At 30.7% G+C, this 22,485-nt stretch overlaps 1 protein-coding gene across 4 annotated transcripts in view; it reads right to left on the reverse strand.

The window, feature by feature from the left end:
• Positions 1–1,538: 1,538 nt before the first annotated feature.
• The window catches only part of LOC125821752 (uncharacterized), a 1,137,236-nt gene continuing 1,116,289 nt past the window's right edge, over positions 1,539–22,485 (reverse strand). For 2 of the 4 annotated variants that reach the window (XM_049501134.1, XM_049501133.1), the window contains exons 2-5: positions 11,142–11,177; positions 10,273–10,484; positions 9,726–9,903; positions 9,168–9,588 (exon numbers count right to left, since the gene is read on the reverse strand). In XM_049501134.1, coding sequence (XP_049357091.1) covers positions 9,395–9,588; positions 9,726–9,903; positions 10,273–10,484; positions 11,142–11,175 — 618 coding nt within the window. In that variant the 5' untranslated portion in view covers positions 11,176–11,177 and the 3' untranslated portion in view covers positions 9,168–9,394. Of the gene's footprint in view, positions 1,871–9,167; positions 9,589–9,725; positions 9,904–10,272; positions 10,485–11,141; positions 11,276–22,485 lie in introns of those variants that run through there. The other 2 variants (XM_049501135.1, XM_049501132.1) reach the window with 2 other exon arrangements.

Consider the following 22,485-nt stretch of genomic DNA (forward strand, 5'->3'; position numbering starts at 1 on the left):
ATGAGTGTGAAGGAGTATGCTTTAAAATTCACGCAATTGTCCAAGTATGCTCCAACTATGGCTGCCGATCCAAGGGAAAGGATGAGTAAATTTGTGTCGGGTGCTTCCGACTTGGTGGTCAAAGAATGTCTGACCACCATGCTTGTTAAGGAGATGGATGTCTCTCGTTTGATGGTTCATGCACAACAAATAGAAGAGGAGAAAACTAGGGATTCAAAGACGCAAGAAAGGATAATGGTTATTTCTCACATTTAAGGTCCGGTAGAGGCAATCGTTCTCAAGGTAATGGTTCTAAAGAGCATATTTATCCATATTATGCATTGACTAACTCGTTTTGAGTCAAATATTTTATCTATTTTTATTTTAACTCATATTCGACTCGCATGTCACTCCTCCACATATTAAGTTGACGTTCTCAATAAAGTGAAGTCATTCACTTCGAGTTGTGCCATTTGTAGGTTTCCGGATAACTAATATCTAGAGGTTGATTCAGGAAATATGTTACTCATCGTTTTAGCTCTGGTGCCTTTGTGATGCAGAATAACAAACTGAATTTTTTTTCTAATTCTTCGTCCTTTTGCAACAATTTTAAGTGCAACTTTCTATGGAAACTACCCGTCCGTAACTGATGGGGCCGGGGGGTTTGGTTTCTTGTTTGCAGAATTAGGACAAGTATTTGATTTAATTAAAATATCCTAGACATTGAGGGAGTATTTGAATTAATTCTTTTCATGTCACTTATAAATTAAAAAAAGCCACAACACCCAACTTTTGATTATATTTTTTCAGCTTTAAATCACTTTTTGTGTTATCTAGGAATGTCAATGTTTGGTTAATTTATTTTTTTTTACTTTTGAAATATCATTCAAAATATACAACTATCAAAATATTTTTTCCACAAATATGTTCTTGAAAAAACACTTTAATTCTTCACTAAGAATGTTAAACTTTGTTGTCGTATTGTTTGATCTTAAACATTTAATAGAAGTGTTTGCATATGTTCTGTTGCATTGTTTGATGAAGTATCAATTACATTATCTTTTAATTTTAAACCTAAATAAATAAAAGCTAATTAAAAAGCAAAGACCCAAAAGTCGTCTAGTCACTAGATGCTTAGGACCAAGGTTATATTTATATCTGAAAAATATTATAAAATATGTTTATATATAAAATATATTTGCATCATGCAAGGCTATTCGATTTGATTCAAAAACTTTTCAATTTTTTTCATAAATTAAAAAAACCATTTCAATTGTCCGAAACAATTATAAAAATCCAAAATTCTATTGAAAAAATAACATAAATCGATTCAATTGAAGTAGATTTAGTCGGTTCCTTTCGTGTTCTTTTGATAGGTGTTATCTATACACTTTCAGAATTAATATATAACTCAAGCTAAAAGCCACTAAAAATAAGTCAATCCAAACACTCATTGCGTCAACCAATTTGTGGGCTCTTAAAAAAATGACCAAATTTGACTTTAATTAACCTTTTTTAAGGAAAAAATTGGGATTATTTAATTAAAATGAAAATTAATCATTTAACTATTGTTTTCAAAATGTAATTTTATTAATAAATAATTTTACTGTTTTAAAGATATAACTGATGAACCATGTCGGTTTCTACAATGTATTTTTAAAATTTTAAGGTAAACAGACACTTGATGTAGTTAATTATTCTTTTGGCACATAATTGACCAAAGTGTAAAAAATAATAATTTCACATACGAAATTCCACAAAAAAATTAGTTAAACAGACGGTTTGCAGAAGCCATTTTTACTATATGGTATTGACATTGTTTTTAGTAGTTGACGTTGCATGGTCACCGGATTTCATCGACATCAACTATAAACTCACGAAGAATTAGTACCTGCAAATATCAAGGTTAGTCCATCTTTACAATTGTAGGGTAATTATATTACCAGCCCAACATTAAGTATATGCAAAATTAAATACACATTTATAGTAGCTAAAATTTACCTCCATAATTTTTCGAACAAATACTACCTTTTGCATAAAGTGGCTATTGTAACATATTGGGACAAAATGATTTATCAAGCGTTTATATCACATAGGATATAAACAAATAATTATTCGACAAAGCAATTGCTGACATCTTTCCATATATTCTCTCCTCAACAAGTTAACACTTTTTTATGTTAATGAAATCCCAACAAATTATGTCACTAGAGGAAAATGGAAATGATAAGAAACTCCCATATAAAAAGATCAGACACTCTGTTTTAAAGATACTTTTGACTCAAATAAGAATATTATATGACATGGGAGAAACACAACGAATGTAATAGTACCCACCAACTAATACTTCTAAAAAATGCAATGTTCCGTTACAGTAACCATTTCTTTGAAAACAAATTTACTATTTCATCATTTCTTCTAGCTTCATATCCATTTCGTAAATCAGCTTTACTTTTTCTTTTTCTTTTTTCCAGGGACGGGGAGGGGGGAAAACTCCAAGTAGGCTTCATAAGTACCACATACAGGGATGAAACCAAAAGTTCATAGAAATCCTGAGGGAACAAAGATTAGACAGGAGAGCATGGATAATAACTGGACAAGACAAGGTTAACAACGGGATGCAAAAATGTATAACCCCCAAGCTAAGAAAGAAACAATGGAGATGAAGTGGCATGATTAAGGCAAATGAGATAAAGAAGTAGGAGGAAGATGAAAAAACAAAGGAAAACAGACCACAAAAGGATAAAAATGGAAAAAGGGAGATATTTGAGAAAAGATGATCACTTGTTCTACCCTCAAGCTTGAGACGGCAAGAGAAGACCAAATGGGAAATTTGGTGCATTCTGAATATATCAAGAGACAACACTACATCAAATAATGCTTACTTGTAAACATGACTTCAGACCTGCCTCGGACAATTGTGGATCAACCAGATTAATTAGCAAACATGGAATAGCCTCGCATCCCTCGGACATAAAATTGGAGGGGAATAAAATAGTCCTTGTGAGGACCATATACTCAAAGAAGTAGTTGCATTTTCTCCAAATACTAGCATAGGATGACTAAGCTTCTTAAAGATTGAACAAACACGCATGCTCAAAGTAGCTAAGAGGAAGTTGGATACTTCCGATAAGAGGGGAAACTGGAAGAGGAAATATGAATCATGACTATAGGATAAAGGCATAAACAGGAGCTTCATTCTTAAAAAGTAAAACAATGAACAATGAGAAGAGTGCTAACATCTTGTTTCTATCCTTCATCTTCATCAAAAAACATCTTGTTTCTATCCTTCAAATCAAATATAGGACATGAATAATGAGAACACAAACACCATCTCAATAACTCTACACTGCAGCAAGGATACCAAAATTTCTTCAAATCATGACCAGTTGAACACTTGAATCAAGGTATTAATAAATACTGACAAGAACAGTCCATCTGCTTTTTGCATTATAATCAATTAAATTTAACTCAAAAAGACTTTCCACTGGTGTAAAAATGCGCTGGTGATACTGCCTTGCTATTTACACTGGGAATGATGCATTTTCATATGCATACAAACAAACAACAAAAAGAAAGGAAGGAGACTCATATAGTGATAAAACCCATCTTCTCAACATGATTTCAGTTGCAAGCAAGTTGCATGGATATAACTTGACAAGAGCCCATATTCAAATAATTTAAACAAAGATGTTAAACTGGAACAATCTAGCGGAAAACACAAATTTGGCTTTAGAAGAAGCATAGGGAGTTAAACTGGAACAATCTAGCAGAAAACACAAATTTGGCTTTAGAAGAAGCATAGCCTCCCCATTCTCACCCAACCCAGTCCTCATTCTTCCCCCAAGAGAAAAAGGGAAAAGAAAGAATATTATAAAAATTGGGCTGCTTTCCAAGTCCATATCAAGAAAGTAGTAAAAACACATTCAACCAGATGGACCAAGCATACTAACAATGGTTCCACCTGGATGGAAAAACCAGACTTGTGATAGTTCCAAATGAGTACATAGAGCTGACTCATCAATCATGTTCTGCTCACTCCTATATAGTGAGCTACCAAGTATATGCGACCGCAACTCAAGCCGTATTCACCTATCACTTCAAAGCTCACAGTTTTGGAGATGCGTGGACGGATGTGACCGCAAGTGGGTGATGCGACACCACAAGCTACATCACATAGTACACAGGCAGTCAGATTTGGGTTGTTTTTGCAATTCTTTGAAGTGCCACTTTTGGGCCTTTTATGTAATAGCTAGCCTTACACTATAAATACATGAGAGTAACTCATTTAGACTTGGATTATTTTCATATGAGATTATTGAGTACACTCTTGAGAGAGTTGAAAGCTAAGGTCACTGTTGATAGAAATATTGATGGAATTACTTGCTTGAGGATCATTCCTCTTGAGGGTGTCTTTCTATAGTATAGGTGCTTGTTTTGGTGTTTTTTGTAGGAGGTTTTGGCTTTAACATAGTCATTGTTGCCTATTAGCCTCATTCTTGTGTCTTGATTTTTTACACAATTGTGCTTTCTAGAATATTGTAATTTGGGGTATTGGTTGTCACATAACCATTGTTCTTAATTCTTTATCCATCTTGTGTCATTCTTTATCTTTTACTTTCCTAGTTCTTAGTGTAAGGTTTCTTTTAGTTTCCACGTTTAAATATTGTACCATTTGGTATTAGAGTAGAGTATAGATTTATTTTTACAAATCTAGACTTGAGTTTGTTACAGAAAAAAAAAAAAGGGTTAAAAATTTAAAATCTGATTCAAATCCTTCTTGTTTGTTGTTTTTGACACTAGATTAGTATTCTCTAGTGTTATTTGAGTGTAGATGTGGAGTTTAAAGCCATTTGGAATTGATTGGGAGATTTCACCATTGTTAGATTGAAAACTTGAAGAACAAGCTAAATGGATTTTAAAGATTGAGTGAGGTTTTGGACTTCAAAGAATTGGGGCTTGTTCTCTAACTTGAGGAGAAGCTAAGTCTGAAATTTAAAGGGATTCCAAGAAAAATTGAAGAAGTTTGAATTTTGAATGTTCTTCATCTCTTTGAAGAAGAAGTTAGAAAAAGTACAAGTTTGATCCAAAACCCCAATTGAAATGTTTGGATTAAGTGTTTCAAGATACAAAAGGGGTAATTTCTAGGTGAAGTGGGCCCACCAAAGGAAGCGAAGGATGAGAAAATATCAACCAAAAGTCGGATGCACAAATTTCAAATGAGATTTCACGACAAAAGGTTCAACCCAGTGTATAGGAGAGCACGAAGCGGAAAAAAGCGGCAAGGTCCCACCTCACGCTTTAAGCAAAGCGCTCACTTCATCATTGAAGTGAAGTCCGAATTAAAAGAAAAAAGACCAAAATAAATAAATAGAGACAAAATATATAAGCAAAAATTCATATTAAAAACTAAAAAATGGTTCCCCTTAGTAGTCTTGTTACAAAAGGGACATACAATGGTTGTCCTATTGGTCTCACTAACTTTTTTCCCCATAATTTCATGCCTGGTAAGCCACTTTTAATCACTAGTAAGATTTTAAGAAAAAAAATAATCAACATAATATTTTTATCACTATTAAGAAAAAATTCAACAACATTTTCATTATTGTTAACAAACAAAAAAATTCAGCAATATATATTTTAATCACTGTGAGAAAAGAAAATCAGCAACATATAATTCAAATAATCAAAGCTAAACAGGGCAAAGGAAAACAAAGTAACGAACCAAGAAGAAAAAAAGAAGAAAAATCCTAGGAGACTATAGTCTTTTTGAGTGGCGCTAGCCAAGCACAAACGAGTGCAAACAGAATTTGTATATATATATATACCTAAGACTTAGTATTTTGTATATATATACCTATGACTCTTTTGTGCTTGGCTAGCACCACTCAAATGTATTAGTTGCAAATACGAGTAAAAGAGTGCAAATGCGAGTAAAAGTAAGGAATTTTTAAGACTAACTTGTTTGCTCGTCTTGTAGGCACAAGGAGCTATATGTCATCCATAGCTTCAAATCCTTGTGACGGTGACATGGGAGACTATGCTTGTAGTGATGATGGGAGGCTATGATAATAGCCGTAATCATGAGTCATATAGAGATGAGAGTTGCTATTTCAGAGGTGAATACAAAGAATTGGTGTGTATAGATCTTGTGGAGAAGATGGTGGGGTAGAAGAACCTTTTTTGGATTGTAGATCCTCATAACCCTTGGGATGATTCCTATGATGACGATGAAGATTATGAGGGTCCTCACACTACACACTATGAGGATGAAGACGACTTGAAATATGAATCTTCCACACACATGCCTTATGAGTCTTATGATGACGATTTCCAGTTGGAGTTGTGGTGAAAATGTCCATGAAGATAGTGGAGACTCATATAAATTGTCTTGTGGTCCTCCTTATTATTCTAACCGAAGTAGTGTGTGGGTATGTTGGGGAAAGTCGATATCATCCGATGAGAGAAAGATAATGTACATTTCCTACTCAAAGGGATACAATGCCTTATGCTTCTTGTTCCGATGCACATATGTCATGTTTTCGTATAGGCATGCTATTGGAAATAAATTTGGAGAAAAGGGAGGCGTGGTTTATCTCCTCAAGAATATTCCCTAGGATACTACTATGGAGAAAATGGTACAAGGAAGAAGTTTGCACAAATTCATAGTAGACATCCACTACCTAATAGTAAGCAATTCCGGTCTCAAGCACCTATCACATTCTTCGAGTAGCTCTGATCCATCGGAGCTGCCCCCACCAAGCAGGCGGCCACGGGTCATAACACACTCTTCGCACAACAATGGGTTTGGAAGCTATACACTTCAAGTAGATCTCATTGGTGCTAATTTTATTAGTCCAACTTTGGTGGAATAATTGAGAATCCCATATTTTGATGTGAAGAGGCCATATGAATATAATAGAGTACGAGCAGTGAAGTCAGCAAGAGTTCTTATCAGTGTTACCAAAGGCGCGCTTTAAGCGCGCTTAAGCCCTAAAGTGAGGCTCAAAACGTGTTGAGCGCTTCGCCTCGCTTTATGTGCACTTCAGTGTCGTCATCAAAGTTCTAAGACAAACTTTTCCTTGTCAATGAGCCTCTTATGAAGAAGTGTGACACTTAACAATTGATATTTCACTTTATCATAAAAAAAATTCAATTTCTTTGGTCATATATTCATTCATGTTTATAATTATTAGTCTTGGACTAAACATACACATTTTTTTTTCTCCCTTTGCGCCTTTTTTCATTAAATCCCACGCTTTATTTGCGCTTTGCACTTAAAGCCCCCACGGACCTTAGAGCTTTTTTGCGCTTTTCGCTTTTAATAACACTGGTTCTTATCACCAAAAGGGACTACAAGGAAGTCGTGTGGTGCGAAGTCTACCCTTTGAATTATCTATGGTTGGACTATCCTTAGTTGAATAATATGATGGATTTTAAATGTATTAGATTGCTTCACAAATTATACCCCTCTAACCCAATTTATGTGATGCACTTTCACAAAATTTATGAAAGAAAAGAATTTTGGGAACTTGTGGTCTAAAACAAACCATAGATATTTGTGAGGCTGCACATATCATATCAAGGTAAAATAGAAAGTTCAAAGTTAAAGTGTCTACAAATATAAAAAGGTATTGTTCTTTTAAGGACAAACAAACTGAAAAGAAAACACATCACATAAATTGAGACAAAAGGAGTAATAAGATTGTGTTGAAAAGTGAAATTCTTCACATGTTAAGAATCAACCTATAGCACACACTCTCAAGTTTGTAGGTCCACATAAAGGTCCACATTGATCCCAAATTAGATTAAAAATCTACGAAGGTGTTGAGTTATATAGGTATCCACCTTTAATATAAATGTGACATCCAAAGTAGTTTATTAAATATGTCGACAAATCCATCTATTTTTTTTATAACCGAGAAATCCGTCTGTGACCCGCCCTTTGGACCAATCACAGCCTTCTAAACTCGGTGGATAATGGGCCAGCCCCTCTACCCTTCTCCACTTAAATACCGGGCTTCGCTTTGCATGGTGTGGGGCTTGAACCTGCGACCTAAGCCACAAATCCTCCACCTTTTGCCACTCAAGCTAGGCCTTGGGGGCCGACAAATCCATCTATTACCTTTAAGGTTTTGGCTTGAATGTTCATATTCTTACATACAACCCCATGTCTAGTACAAGTTTATACAACTACCAACAACAAACACATAAATGAGGCTCACATAGTTGATCACATAGTTGGTAAAAGGGGGGAAATTATAATAAATGGTCAACTAGATTAGAAAGAGTTGGGCAAGAACCATCTTCTTAACATAATACCAAACAAGGTGTGGTCTAGTGGTCAATGAAGTGGGGGTTGAGACCAATGAGGCCTCAAATTCAAACTCAAATTCCGATAAAATACTAGTTAAGTTCTTTCCATCTATTCAAGTCTTAGTGGACATATACCCAATACTTATATTGGTGAGAAGTAGCAGGTACCCTAAAATCAGCCAAGGTGTGTGCAAGTTGACTCGGACACTACGATTATAAAAGATAAGGTTCACTGATTATTCCGTCTCCAATGTTAGATCCCAGTTGCCTGCACTCATGATGTCCATAGTCGTCCACGCTCATGATGCTGGGAAAAAGATAATAGAAGCGTCCAAATAGTTGAAAAAGACATAATCAACACATAAGAGTATTTGCAAGTTAAACCTACATCCAGGCATGCCATTTCATTGTCCAGGATTTACAATATTCATTAGCATCAAGAGAAAAAGCACTTAATGAACACCTGATTGTAATTTCATGAACTAAAGAAAATCTGAGTGAGAAGAGACTCAGTTGATCACATACATGAAGGGGCTATTTAAAATACTAATCTCAAGAGATAAATCTTCAATGTTGTTGTCGAAAGGAAATTCTCTTACGCACATCTATGTCAATAGATGTATATGGCCATACAAAAGCTCACAGAGCCTATCACACACCAATAGCAAGCAACTTTAATCTCCAAGACTTCAAAGCAATGCATATATCGCAAATAAGAAATATATAAATATGTCCATCTCTACAGATCCTTTAGGGCCTGGGTTGCGTGTGCCTCTGAGGTAACTGAAGAAGGAAAGAGAAAAGATAGCGGAAGCAAGATACAAATCTTTGCACCTTTTTCAGAAAATCAAATACAAGGATGCAATTCTGGCTACTAGAATAGATATTATAGAGTTGGATCAAAGAAAAGTAACATATAGTTCCAAGAGTACAGACATCAGAAACATAACCAGAGACAAACTAGCACAACAATGAACAACAAAGTGACATAAAACTAAATCTAAAGCACCTTGCACAAACCCTCCAAAGTACCAATACACCTACATAACTTAGCAGAAGACATGTCAGAGCTTTCTCAATACCTAGAGAAAATCAAAAATCAATAAGAAGGGTAACTGGTCGGGCTACGGGGATCATATCGGCCCAACCTAGAGCTTGTTATACTATCCAAAGCTGCCCCAAATACTCTTTGATCGTAATCATAATTGTTGCCATCATAATGTGATCTATATCCATCATAAGGTGATCTATAACCATTAGACTGGTTTACTGAAACACCAGGGGGGACTGGAACTGAATAGACAAAACAATTATAAACATGTAAGTTAAAACTCAAAGAAACAGACAATCATAAAGTTTAAAAAGAAAAAAAAAAAGAGAATTAAGAGCATTGGATAATGACTTCACTAAAAAAAAAAAGCATGCATCACCTTGTGTGTAACTAGTTTGGTGCTGTGAAAACCAGCATGAAGTTGATAACCTTGCGGAATTTGGTGAAATTTCCTTATCATTATAAGGTGTAGGATGAGGCCTTGGTCTAGAGGGAATATTTAAGGCCGGCAGTGTTGCGATTGGCGAGTTATTAGAGGGCTTGTCTTGCCCAGAAATCTGTTTAGAAAAATTAATCCATCAATAAACATTATGAACTAATCAAAGATGCTTCTGTAGACTTTGCCTCCTCAAAACTATAAGTTCCAACTGCCAGCCCGCACAATTGACTGAAAGAACATATGCTGGATGCATCTCTCAATTCATGAACCAAAACCAAGACACACTGACAATCTCTATACCATGCCAAGACTATCCAACATCTACACAGAGGCTGGTTCTATTGGAAAACATAGAGGAGGTAAACCCATACCTTAGGTTTGCAAGCACTACAGAAGCTGATAATACTTGGAACACAAAAATTCACTAAATGACCATCACAAAATCAGACCCTTTTAGCCAGTTAAGGGACGGGTAACAAGGACTTACTGCAAATTTTAATGTTCTATTGTAGAGTGTCACTAAACCAGAGAAAAGCTTCACAGCATAGTCTGCAATCTCTTCTGTCTCATATTTTGCGAAGGCAAAACCTTTAGGCTTATCAGTTTCCTTGTCACGAGGAATGTACAAGTCAACAACACGCCCTGCTTGAATTAGAATGTCATATAGTACACGATCGCATACTCTCTCATCCAAATTTCCTAAAAGAAATTCAAACACATCTTAGAAAGTGGTACATCATACAACTCATTCACAGCACAACAGAAATTGCATGTCCTATCTATCAAAAAGGCACTACATGTTAAGCGCACTCTTGCAGAGATAATTCAAACAAGCAACAGGAAAAGAAAAGACACCTCAACAAAGTCAGCTATCCTAACAAAGGCAGATTAACCAAATTTATGTGCAATTCATCCCAAGGTATATATTGGTTCTCATTATGAAGTAGTTTAGGAGGTCCAAGTGTAACCCTTTTGGTTGACAGTAAAAGTGAGATGTTATTTGACATTCAAATAACATGGAGTTGGAGAAAAAAAGACTTTTGGAATTGGAGGTCTCAAATTAGTCATATATACAGACTAAAAGGAAAGTGATTAGGAAAAAGGGAGTAACTGTAGCACAACGGAACCAAACGCGGAACTGTGTTTAGAAAGGGGAAAAAACAGTTGTAGCAAACAAATTAAATTCAGTAATCAACCAAACATAACCAGAAAAAGGCACATATCTCTAAGATTATTACTTCCTTGACTATTGAAAAGAAAACCAAAAAAAGAGTGCGACATCAGATCTGATATAGGAGAAAACATTCAGAAAAAATTATTAGAGCAGATATATGGAAATTAAAAAAGAAGACATACCGACATATACAGTGCAATTAGGGTTCTCCGCCATGGGAGCTTTATCGGGAGGAGAGAAATTGGATGCCCAGTACCAGTAGATTCACAAAGTATATCGGAATCGTGTGGTTTTTGAATAAAGCAGAGAGAGTCTCTTTATTTATGTTATCTACGAAAAAAATAGAAATAAGTTTTATCACCGACTTCTGGATTGTTTAAAAGTCGCCTACGGATGTCTACTCAAGTTTCCACACGTGTTTTCGGACCTCCATATATATATATATATATATATATATATATATAGTTACAGTAGCCAGTGCTAGCACGGACCCAACATATATTTATTTTTTATTTTAATTTATGTGACATTAATAAAATTTTAACGGTCAAACAATTTTTTTGTATGTTCTTTAAATTTTAAGTTGTTGATTATTATGGTTAATAATACTTTATATGTAATTTTCAATATTCTCTTTGTCCCAATTTATGTGTCATTGATAGAATTTCGAAAGTCAAGAAAATTTTGTATATGTCTTATAGATTTTGAAGTTATTTAATTATTATGAGTTATAGTACATTTTACGTATATGTTACTTTTTCTATCCCAAACTATGTGACATTAGTAGAATTTTGAGAGTTGATCAAATTTTTTGTATGTCCTTTAAATTTTGTAGTTGCTAATTATTGTGTGATTTGTAGTACGTTTCATGTTATTTCAAATAATATATGTTATTTCCTCTATCCTAATTTATATGGCACTAATAGATTTTGAGTTTCAACCAAATTTTATAGATGTCTTTATAATATTTTAGGGTTTAATTACCTCTTTTTGATTTTTAATTCATTAATATGCTTTCTTCACAATTATCAGTAGAGTTACCTTAAACGGTGATGTGGCGCTCTCTATAACCTTCATTGTCATTTTTCTTTTTTCTCCTTTTTTGAATTTTTCTCAATTATATTATTTTTAAAAGTTATTTTCATAACTCACAATTCTTCATCTTCATAAATTATACTTTTAATTAGTATTAATAATATTCATAACTTTCAAACCTTTTATATTCATAACCCCAAAAAATTCAATTTTACATTAAATTAAAATATTCAATGCCTTTCTTTCTTTGGAGAGAAATGACATTAAATTAAAATGTTTGCCTCAATATGCTTAAGACGTTAGAATTCTTAAAGTTCATTTTAACTTTATGTATTCTTTTGTTGGAATAACTTTCTTTTTATTTTGTATGTAGTTTGTTGATGATTTTTAAGAATTTTGTTTTTTTTTCCTTTTTGTTAATCTTATTAGAACTTTTGTTATATATGTCGTATGTTGTTTAATATATTGATAGATTTTTAGGATTTTTTTTATTTTTCTTTATGTTAATCTTATTTGAACTTTTATTGTATTAAGTAAAAAACATTCTAATTAATTCTGCTAAAGATTCACTAATTGAATGCTGAGAGAAATTAATTAATGTGAGAAAAGTACTGAAAAAAAGACTTAATCCTACTCCATCCGTCCAATAATTATTGTCTATTATACTATTTTGGAATGTCCTACAATACTTGTGCACTTTATGAAATCAATGGATAGCTTACCCCTTATCATTATTTAAATTGCTAATTATTGTTGTATGATTTGTAATATCTTTTACGCAATTTTCAAATAATAAAGGTTTTCTTCTTTCTCAATTTATGTGGTACTAATAAAATTTCGAAATTCAATCAATTTATTTTGTCTTTAAAATATTATATTGTTAATTACTGTAAATTATTGTACTTTATAAGTAATTTTCAAATAATATATATTATTTCATTTGTCCAATTTATGTATCACCGATAAAATTTGAAGAGTTAATCAGATCTTTTACATATTTTTATATCTTTTGAATATTTAAGTAAATAATTATTGTGATTTATAATATTTTATACAATTATTATTAAAAAAAATAAACAACAAAGAAAGCGAATTCATCATAGGAAAATTACCAAAGCATCCTTCAATACATCAATAATGGGTCCCACTTTTTGTTTAAAAAAATATGCATATTGGGAGGATATTTTTGTCCAAAGTGGAAATAGAATAAGTATAAAGCATTAAAGTCTTTTAAAATTTTAAATTGTTAATTCTTATTGTATGATTTGTAATACTTTTACGTCATTTTCAAATAATAGAGGTCATTTCTTCTTTCTCAATTTATGTAGTACTAAAAAAATTTTGAAATTCAATCAATTTTTTTTTGTGTTTGAAATATTTCTAGCTGCTAATTACTGTAATTTATAGTATTTTCTAAGAAATTTTCAAATAATATATATTATTTCATTTGTCCCAATTTATGTGTCACCGGTAAAATTTGAAGAGTCAATCAAATCTTTTATATATTTTTATATCTTTTAAATATTTAAGTAATTAATTATCGTGATTCATAATATTTTATACAATTATTTAGTATAGTAAAATAAATTTACAAGAAACAAACAAAACGAATTCATCATAGGAAATTACCAAAGCATCCTTCAATACATCAATAATGGATCCGACTTTTTGTTTTTAAGAAATTGCACATTCGAAGGATATTTTTGTCTAAAGTGGTAATATTGTGTAAAAAATGTGTATTTATTGTGATTTTGAATGTTTTGTGAGATAATAGGACGCACGCAAAGTTAAGGTGTCTTTTTGAAAATCTGGGACAACTTCAAGTATCACTTAATGTTTTTTCTAAAAATCTAATTTACTTTCGTAAACTATGTGTCAGATCAAAATCAAATTAACAAATTCAAAAGGAATAAGTAATAAATAGCTCATACAATGACATATTTATTATTTAAAAGAAGTACTCATTTTGGTTGAAAGCTAACAAGATAGTTACAATGTAACTAAATATTATAAAAATCTTTGCATTGTAGCTTATTTTATATATATATATATAAAAAAAAAAAAAATTGGGCCCAAATGAGGTAGGTAATTAATGGTGTTAAATTGTCCAATAATATAAATTTTAAAGGTACAACAATAAAAGAAGAATGTACAACACTATCTAAGCACATATCATCCAACACTTGTCATGTGCTCCCACTTATTATGTATAGTAATATATATATATATTTCTATTATATAGAAATGTGATGAGAGGACGACCAGGGGCAAATAAGTAAATTTACAGTAACAATTCACTCGGTAGTTCTAGAATCATCTGTCATCAGTTTTCACATTCCAAATGTAAAATTTCAACTCACTCTATGCCCAATCATATTTCTAGAAGCATCACGTCTTCCCTCCCTGTTGTTCCAATAACGATGAATGGATTTGCAAGTCTTCATAGTTCCAGGTATGTTCTTCTTCAAATTTCATAGCAATCTCTCAATTTTATGGCTGATGTGTAGGCTTAGGTTGTCCATCCGTCCAATAATTATTGTCTATTATACTATTTTGGAATGTCCTACAATACTTGTGCACTTTATGAAATCAATGGATAGTTTACCCCTTATCATTATCTAAATTGTTAATTATTGTTGTATGATTTGTAATATATTTTACGCAATTTTCAAATAATAAAAGTTATTTCTTCTTTCTCAATTTATGTGGTACTAATAAAATTTCGAGATTCAATCAATTTATTTTGTCTTTAAAATATTATATTGTTAATTACTGTAAATTATTGTACTTTCTAAGTAATTTTCAATTAATATATATTATTTCATTTGTTCAATTTATGTATCACCGATAAAATTTGAAGAGTTAATCAGATCTTTTACATATTTTTATATCTTTTGAATATTTAAGTAAATAATTATTGTGATTTATATTATTTTATACAATTATTTTTAAAAAAAATAAACAACAAAGAAAGCGAATTCATCATAGGAAAATTACCAAAGCATCATTCAATATATCAATAATGGGTCCCACTTTTTGTTTAAAAAAATATGCATATTGGAAGGATATTTTTGTCCAAAGTGGAAATAGAATAAGTATAAAACATTAAAGTCTTTTAAAATTTTAAATTGTTAATTCTTATTGTATGATTTGTAATACTTTTACGTCATTTTTAAATAATAGAGGTCATTTCTTCTTTCTCAATTTATGTAGTACTAAATTTTTTTTGAGATTCAATCAATTTATTTTATCTTTGAAATATTTCTAGCTGCTAATTATTGTAATTTATAGTACTTTCTAAGAAATTTTCAAATAATATATATTATTTCATTTTTCCGAATTTATGTGTCACAGGTAAAATTTGAAGAGTCAATCAAATCTTTTATATATTTTTATATCTTTTAAATATTTAAGTAATTAATTATCGTGATTCATAATATTTTATACAATTATTTAGTATAGTAAAATAAATTTAAAAGAAACAAACAAAACGAATTCATCATAAGAAATTACCAAAGTATCCTTCAATATATCAATAATGGGTCCGACTTTTTATTTTTAAGAAATTGCACATTCGAAGGATATTTTTGTCCAAAGTAGAAATATTGTGTAAAAAATGTGTATTTATTGTGATTTTGAATGTTTTGTGAGGTAATAGGACGCACACAAAGTTAAGGTGTCTTTTTAAAAATCTGGACAACTTCAAGTATCACTTAATGTTTTTTCTAAAAATCTAATTTACTTTCGTAAACTATGTGTCAGATCAAAATCAAATTAACAAATTCAAAAGGAATGAATAATAAATAGCTCATACAATGACATATTTATTATTTAAAAGAAGTACTTATTTTGGTTGAAAGCTAACAAGATAGTTACAATGTAACTAAATACTATAAAAATCTTTGCATTGTGGCTTATTTTATATATATATATATATATGGGCCCAAATGAGGTAGGTAACTAATGGTGTTAAATTGTCCAATAATATAAATTTTAAAGGTACAACCATAAAAGAAGAATGTACAACACTATCTAAGCACATATCATCCAACACTTGTCATGTGCTAAGTAGTAGATATTCCCACTTATTATATGTAGTAATATATATATATATATATATATATATATATATATTTCTATTTATATAGAAATTTGATGAGAGGACGACCAGGGGCAAATAAGAAAATTTATAGTAACAATTCACTCGGTAGTTCTAGAATCATCTGTCATCAGTTTTCACACTCCAAATGCAAAATTTCAACTCACTCTATGCCCAATCATATTTCTAGAAGCATCACGTCTTCCATCCCTCTTGTTCCAATAACGATGAATGGATTCGCAAGTCTTCATAGTTCCAGGTATGTTCTTCTTCAAATTTCATAGCAATCTCTCAATTTTATGGCTGATGTGTAGGCTTAGGTTGTCCATCCGTCCAATAATTATTGTCTATTATACTATTTTGGAATGTCCTACAATACTTGTGCACTTTATGAAATCAATGGATAGCTTACCCCTTATCATTATCTAAATTGCTAATTATTGTTGTATGATTTGTAATATCTTTTACGCAATTTTCAAATAATAAAGGTTATTTCTTCTCTCTCAATTTATGTGGTACTAATAAAATTTTGAAATTCAATCAATTTATTTTGTCTTTAAAATATTATATTGTTAATTACCGTAAATTATTGTACTTTCTAAGTAATTTTCAAATAATATATATTATTTCATATGTCCAATTTATGTATCACCGATAAAATTTGAAGAGTTAATCAGATCTTTTACATATTTTTATATCTTTTGAATATTTAAGTAAATAATTATTGTGATTTATCATATTTTATACAATTATTTTAAAAAAATTAAACAACAAAGAAAGCGAATTCATCATAGGAAAATTACCAAAGTATCCTTCAATACATCAATAATGGGTCCCTCTTTTTGTTTTAAAAAATATGCATATTGGGAGGATATTTTTGTCCAAAGTGGAAATAGAATAAGTATAAAGGATTAAAGTCTTTTAAAATTTTAAATGGTTAATTCTTATTGTATGATTTGTAATACTTTTACGTCATTTTCAAATAATAGAGGTCATTTCTTCTTTCTCAATTTATGTAGTACTAAAAAAATTTTGAGATTCAATCAATATTTTTTTGTCTTTGAAATATTTCTAGCTGCTAATTACTGTAATTTATAGTACTTTCAAAGAAACTTTCAAATAATATATATTATTTCATTTGTCCCAATTTATATGTTACCGGTAAATTTGAAGAGTCAATCAGATCTTTTATATATTTTTATTTCTTTTAAATATTTAAGTAATTAATTATCGTGATTCATAATATTTTATACATTTATTTAGTATAGTAAAATAAATTTTAAAAAAACAAACAAAACGAATTCATCATAGGAAATTACCAAAGCATCCTTCAATATATCAATAATGGATCCGACTTTTTGTTTTTAAGAAATTGCACATTCAAAGGATATTTTTGTCCAAAGTGGAAATATTGTGTAAAAATGTGTATTTATTGTGATTTTGAATGTTTTGTGAGGTAATTGGACGCACGCAAAGTTAAGGTGTTTTTTTGAAAATCTGGGACAACTTCAAGTATCACTTAATATTTTTTCTAAAAATCTAATTTACTTTCGTAAACTATGTGTCAGATCAAAATCAGATTAACAAATTCAAAAGGAATAAGTAATAAATAGCTCATACAATGACATATTTATTATTTAAAAGAAGTACTCATTTTGGTTGAAAGCTAACAAAATAGTTAAAATGTAACTAAATACTATAAAATTCTTTGCATTGTGGCTTATTTTATATATATATATATGTATATAAATGGGCCCAAATGAGGTAGGTAATTAATGGTGTTAAATTGTCTAATAATATAAATTTTAACGGTACAACCATAAAATAAGAATGTACAACACTATCTAAGCACATATCATCCAACACTTGTCATGCGCTCCCACTTATTATATATAGTAATATATATATATATATATATATATATATATATATATATATTTCTATTATATAGAAATGTGATGAGAGGACGACCAGGGGCAAATAAATAAATTTACAGTAACAATTCACTCGGTAGTTCTAGAATCATTTGTCATCAGTTTTCACATTCCAAATTCAAAATTTTAACTCACTCTATGCCCAATCATATTTCTAGAAGCATCACGTCTTCCCTCCCTCTTGTTCCAATAACGATGAATGGATTCGCAAGTCTTCTTAGTTCCAGGTATGTTCTTCTTTAAATTTCATAGCACTCTCTCAATTTTATGGTTGATGTGTAGGATTAGATTGTCCATCCGTCCAATAATTATTGTTTATTATACTATTTTGGAATGTCCTACAATACTTGTGCACTTTATGAAATCAATGGATAGCTTACCCCTTATCATTATCTAAATTGCTAATTATTGTTGTATGATTTGTAATATCTTTTACGCAATTTTCAAATAATAAAGGTTATTTCTTCTTTCTCAATTTATGTGGTACTAATAAAATTTCGAGATTCAATCAATTTATTTTGTCTTTAAAATATTATATTGTTAATTACTATAAATTATTGTACTTTCTAAGTAATTTTCAAATAATATATATTATTTCATATGTCCAATTTATGTATCACCGATAAAATTTGAAGAGTTAATCAGATCTTTTACATATTTTTATATCTTTTGAATATTTAAGTAAATAATTATTGTGATTTATAATATTTGATACAATTATTTAAAAAAAATTAAACAACAAAGAAAGCGAATTCATCATAGAAAAATTACCAAAACATCCTTCAATACATCAATAATGGGTCCCTCTTTTTGTTTAAAAAAATATGCATATTGGGAGGATATTTTTGTCCAAAGTGGAAATAGAATAAGTATAAAGCATTAAAGTCTTTTAAAATTTTAAATGGTTAATTCTTATTGTATGATTTGTAATACTTTTACGTCATTTTCAAATAATAGAGGTCATTTCTTCTTTATCAATTTATGTAGTACTAAAAAAAAATTGAGATTAAATCAATGTTTTTTGTCTTTGAAATATTTCTAGCTGCTAATTACTGTAATTTATAGTATTTTCTAAGAAATTTTCAAATAATATATATTATTTCATTTGTCCCAATTTATGTGTCACCGGTAAAATTGGAAGAGTCAATCAGATCTTTTATATATTTTTATATCTTTTAAATATTTAAGTAATTAATTATCGTGATTCATAATATTTTATACAATTATTTAGTATAGTAAAATAAATTTAAAAGAAACAAACAAAACGAATTCATCATAGGAAATTACCAAAGCATCCTTCAATATATCAATAATATTGGTCTGACTTTTTGTTTTTAAGAAATTGCACATTCGAAGGATATTTTTGTCCAAAGTGGAAATATTGTGTAAAAAATGTGTATTTATTGTGATTTTGAATGTTTTGTGGGATAATAGGACGCACTCAAAGTTAAGGTGTCTTTTTGAAAATCTGGGACAACTTCAAGTATCACTTAATGTTTTTTCTAAAAATCTAATTTACTTTCGTAAACTATGTGTCAGATCAAAATCAGATTAACAAATTCAAAAGGAATGAGTAATAAATAGCTCATACAATGACATATTTATTATTTAAAAGAAGTACTCATTTTGGTTGAAAGCTAACAAGATAGTTATAATGTAACTAAATACTATAAAAATCTTTGCATTGTGGCTTATATATATATATATATATATATATATATATATATATATATAAATATATATAAATGGGACCAAATGAGGTAGGTAATTAATGGTGTTAAATTGTCCAATAATATAAATTTTAAAGGTACAACAATAAAAGAAGAATGTACAACACTATCTAAGCACATATCATCCAACACTTGTCATGTGCTAAGTAGTAGATATTCCACTTATTATATATAGTAATATATATATATATATATATATATATATATATATATATATTTCTATTATATAGAAATGTGATGAGAGGACGACCAGGGGCAAATAAGTAAATTTACAGTAACAATTCACTCGGTAGTTCTAGAATCATCTGTCATCAGTTTTCACATTCCAAATGCAAAATTTCAACTCACTCTATGCCCAATCATATTTCTAGAAGCATCACGTCTTCCCTCCCTGTTGTTCCAATAACGATGAATGGATTCGCAAGTCTTCATAGTTCCAGGTATGTTCTTCTTCAAATTTCATAGCAATCTCTCAATTTTATGGCTGATGTGTAGGCTTAGGTTGTTCTCTCCCAAACATCGTAATCTGAATTCAGTTACTCTGTACTCTTAGCTCTAAGTTCTCTTTCTCATTCCTTCTCTGTATTAGAATGTCGACAATATCGTGATTCCTTATAGAAGAGATAGGCAATTGTTAAAATCATAGTTATTATGCCCTTCAGACAGATATTGAAATTAAATTACTGGGATTAGTAACTAATGCTTTGAGGGCTCATCTTCTTCTCACTTTGTGCAAATCTTGCACACTGAAATCTAACTGAAAAACTTGTGTGAGCTTATTCATTTATTTTTACACACTTTCCTTTACAGTTGCTCATAGAAGAACCCAACATGTTTTATTAGCATATATAATTATCCTCGAGAATTCTTACAAATAAAAAACTAAACCATCATTATATCAAGTTATTCTATTTGGTGATGTTGATGACGATAAATGTTGATTTTCTTTCAAATATGTTTTTCTATATACCTTTTGAATGGCCTCTCAATATCTTACATAAGATTAGCATGTTAAATATATTGTACATGATAAATTCTTTTTATCTACAAAGTAGTGTTAATTCTGTTTTATTTGTAGGTTGTGCTTGCTACTCGACTATTCTCCAAAACAGAACAACCTTCAGTTCTCCTTCTTCAACTTTCAAGAATACTTAGGAACATCCTCTTTCAGCGTCATCATTGTTGGCGACAACAAAAGTGTGAGATTTAATTGGTACGTGACCGTTAGGAATCATGGTTACGCAAGGCTTCCATTCCTCCAACTCTGCCACAGTTTAATATTTCAGCCCTTCCAATATCAATTCAATGAATGAGGTAAGTAGCTAATTTGTTTGTTGTGGTATGTTAAATGCTATTTCTAACTTCATTGTAATTTCATAGCTAACATAATGACAATTTAGATATTTTGTCCACCTTTAAAGGTATAGAAGCATCTAGACAACTATAGTCTACTCGCGTTCATTTCTCTTCTGCATTTCTCTTACCCGAGTAGTTCTTCCATGGTAACGCTTTAGATGTTGCGATTCCAGGTCAGTTCTCTCAATCTTTGCCCTTACGGTTCTCAATTTCAAAGCTTTCAAAAAACTTATTCTTTCAGTTCTCTTCCTTTTCACTGTTGGGTGTTCCAAATCAATTAAGATCCTGAATAAAGTAACGTTCAAGGTAAGTATTCATGGCATTAGGTATATTCCTTCTTCCTCCTGAATTTCATAGACCATATATATTTCCTGCTTCACCGCCAATAACTCTAGAATGTATGAATAGCAGACAGAGACGGGTCTTATATTCTTGAAATTTCTGGTAGAAGAGTTAGAGAGCCTGGGAGAACTTGCTCCGATGTGCGTATCAATTCTTTGATTGCCTTGGGTTTTCAATAGTTCTTTCTCGTGATTAATTAAATGTTCATATTGCTCCATTGAGGTTCATATTGCTGTTTCAGTTGGTTGAATGAACCCTGGCCTACTTTGTGTTAGCTATCTACACCAACACACCTCTTAAAATTACACACAGAACCCATGGCAACACAAACATTCTCATTGACCTTTTCCCCCAACACCTTACAATTGAGATAAATGATTAGGATAAATAACTGATGTACTGTTTATTACAGCAACATCAAATTTAAAACTTTCTGTGTATGTCATAACTTGAAGCTAGCAATATCTTTTGATGACATACTATCCTAAATTACTCCTACATTTATACAGTTTGCTATTGGAAGTCACTTGCGCTAGGAAATATGAAGTTCTTAGCTTTAATCTATCACTTACTTTGTTGTTTTAAGTTATTTTTTAGTTTATTGCACTGAGAGTTACTTACATTTTGAAAAATGTTGTTCAAGCTCTCACCAATTATTTACTTGGCGTTCACTTTATGATTGCAGATTCATTGAGAAATGTCAACAAGATATATTTGAAATAGCTACTACGACATCGCGGTAAGGAATCAAACAATGACACTTGAGTTTACCTGAATTACTCACCAAATCAATAAGATCCTGACAAACTTTACACAAATTTTTATTTATTTCAGTTAAAGTTGTCTACAAGTTTGCAATTAACATGAGGGTCTATCTGTTAAATTTTTTTCTAGATGAAACATACGTATTTTTTAATGTTAATTTATAGCTCTCCAATTTTTATTTTTGCACTCAGTTTTAGACTTCTTTAGTTGACGATTGGTGTTTACTTGGTTTTTGAAGGTATTTCAAAACACCTCTCTGTTATGT

This window comes from Solanum verrucosum, unplaced genomic scaffold (genome assembly GCF_900185275.1).
Source record: "Solanum verrucosum unplaced genomic scaffold, falcon-dt-bn FXZP01000210.1, whole genome shotgun sequence".
NCBI lineage: Eukaryota > Viridiplantae > Streptophyta > Magnoliopsida > Solanales > Solanaceae > Solanum > Solanum verrucosum.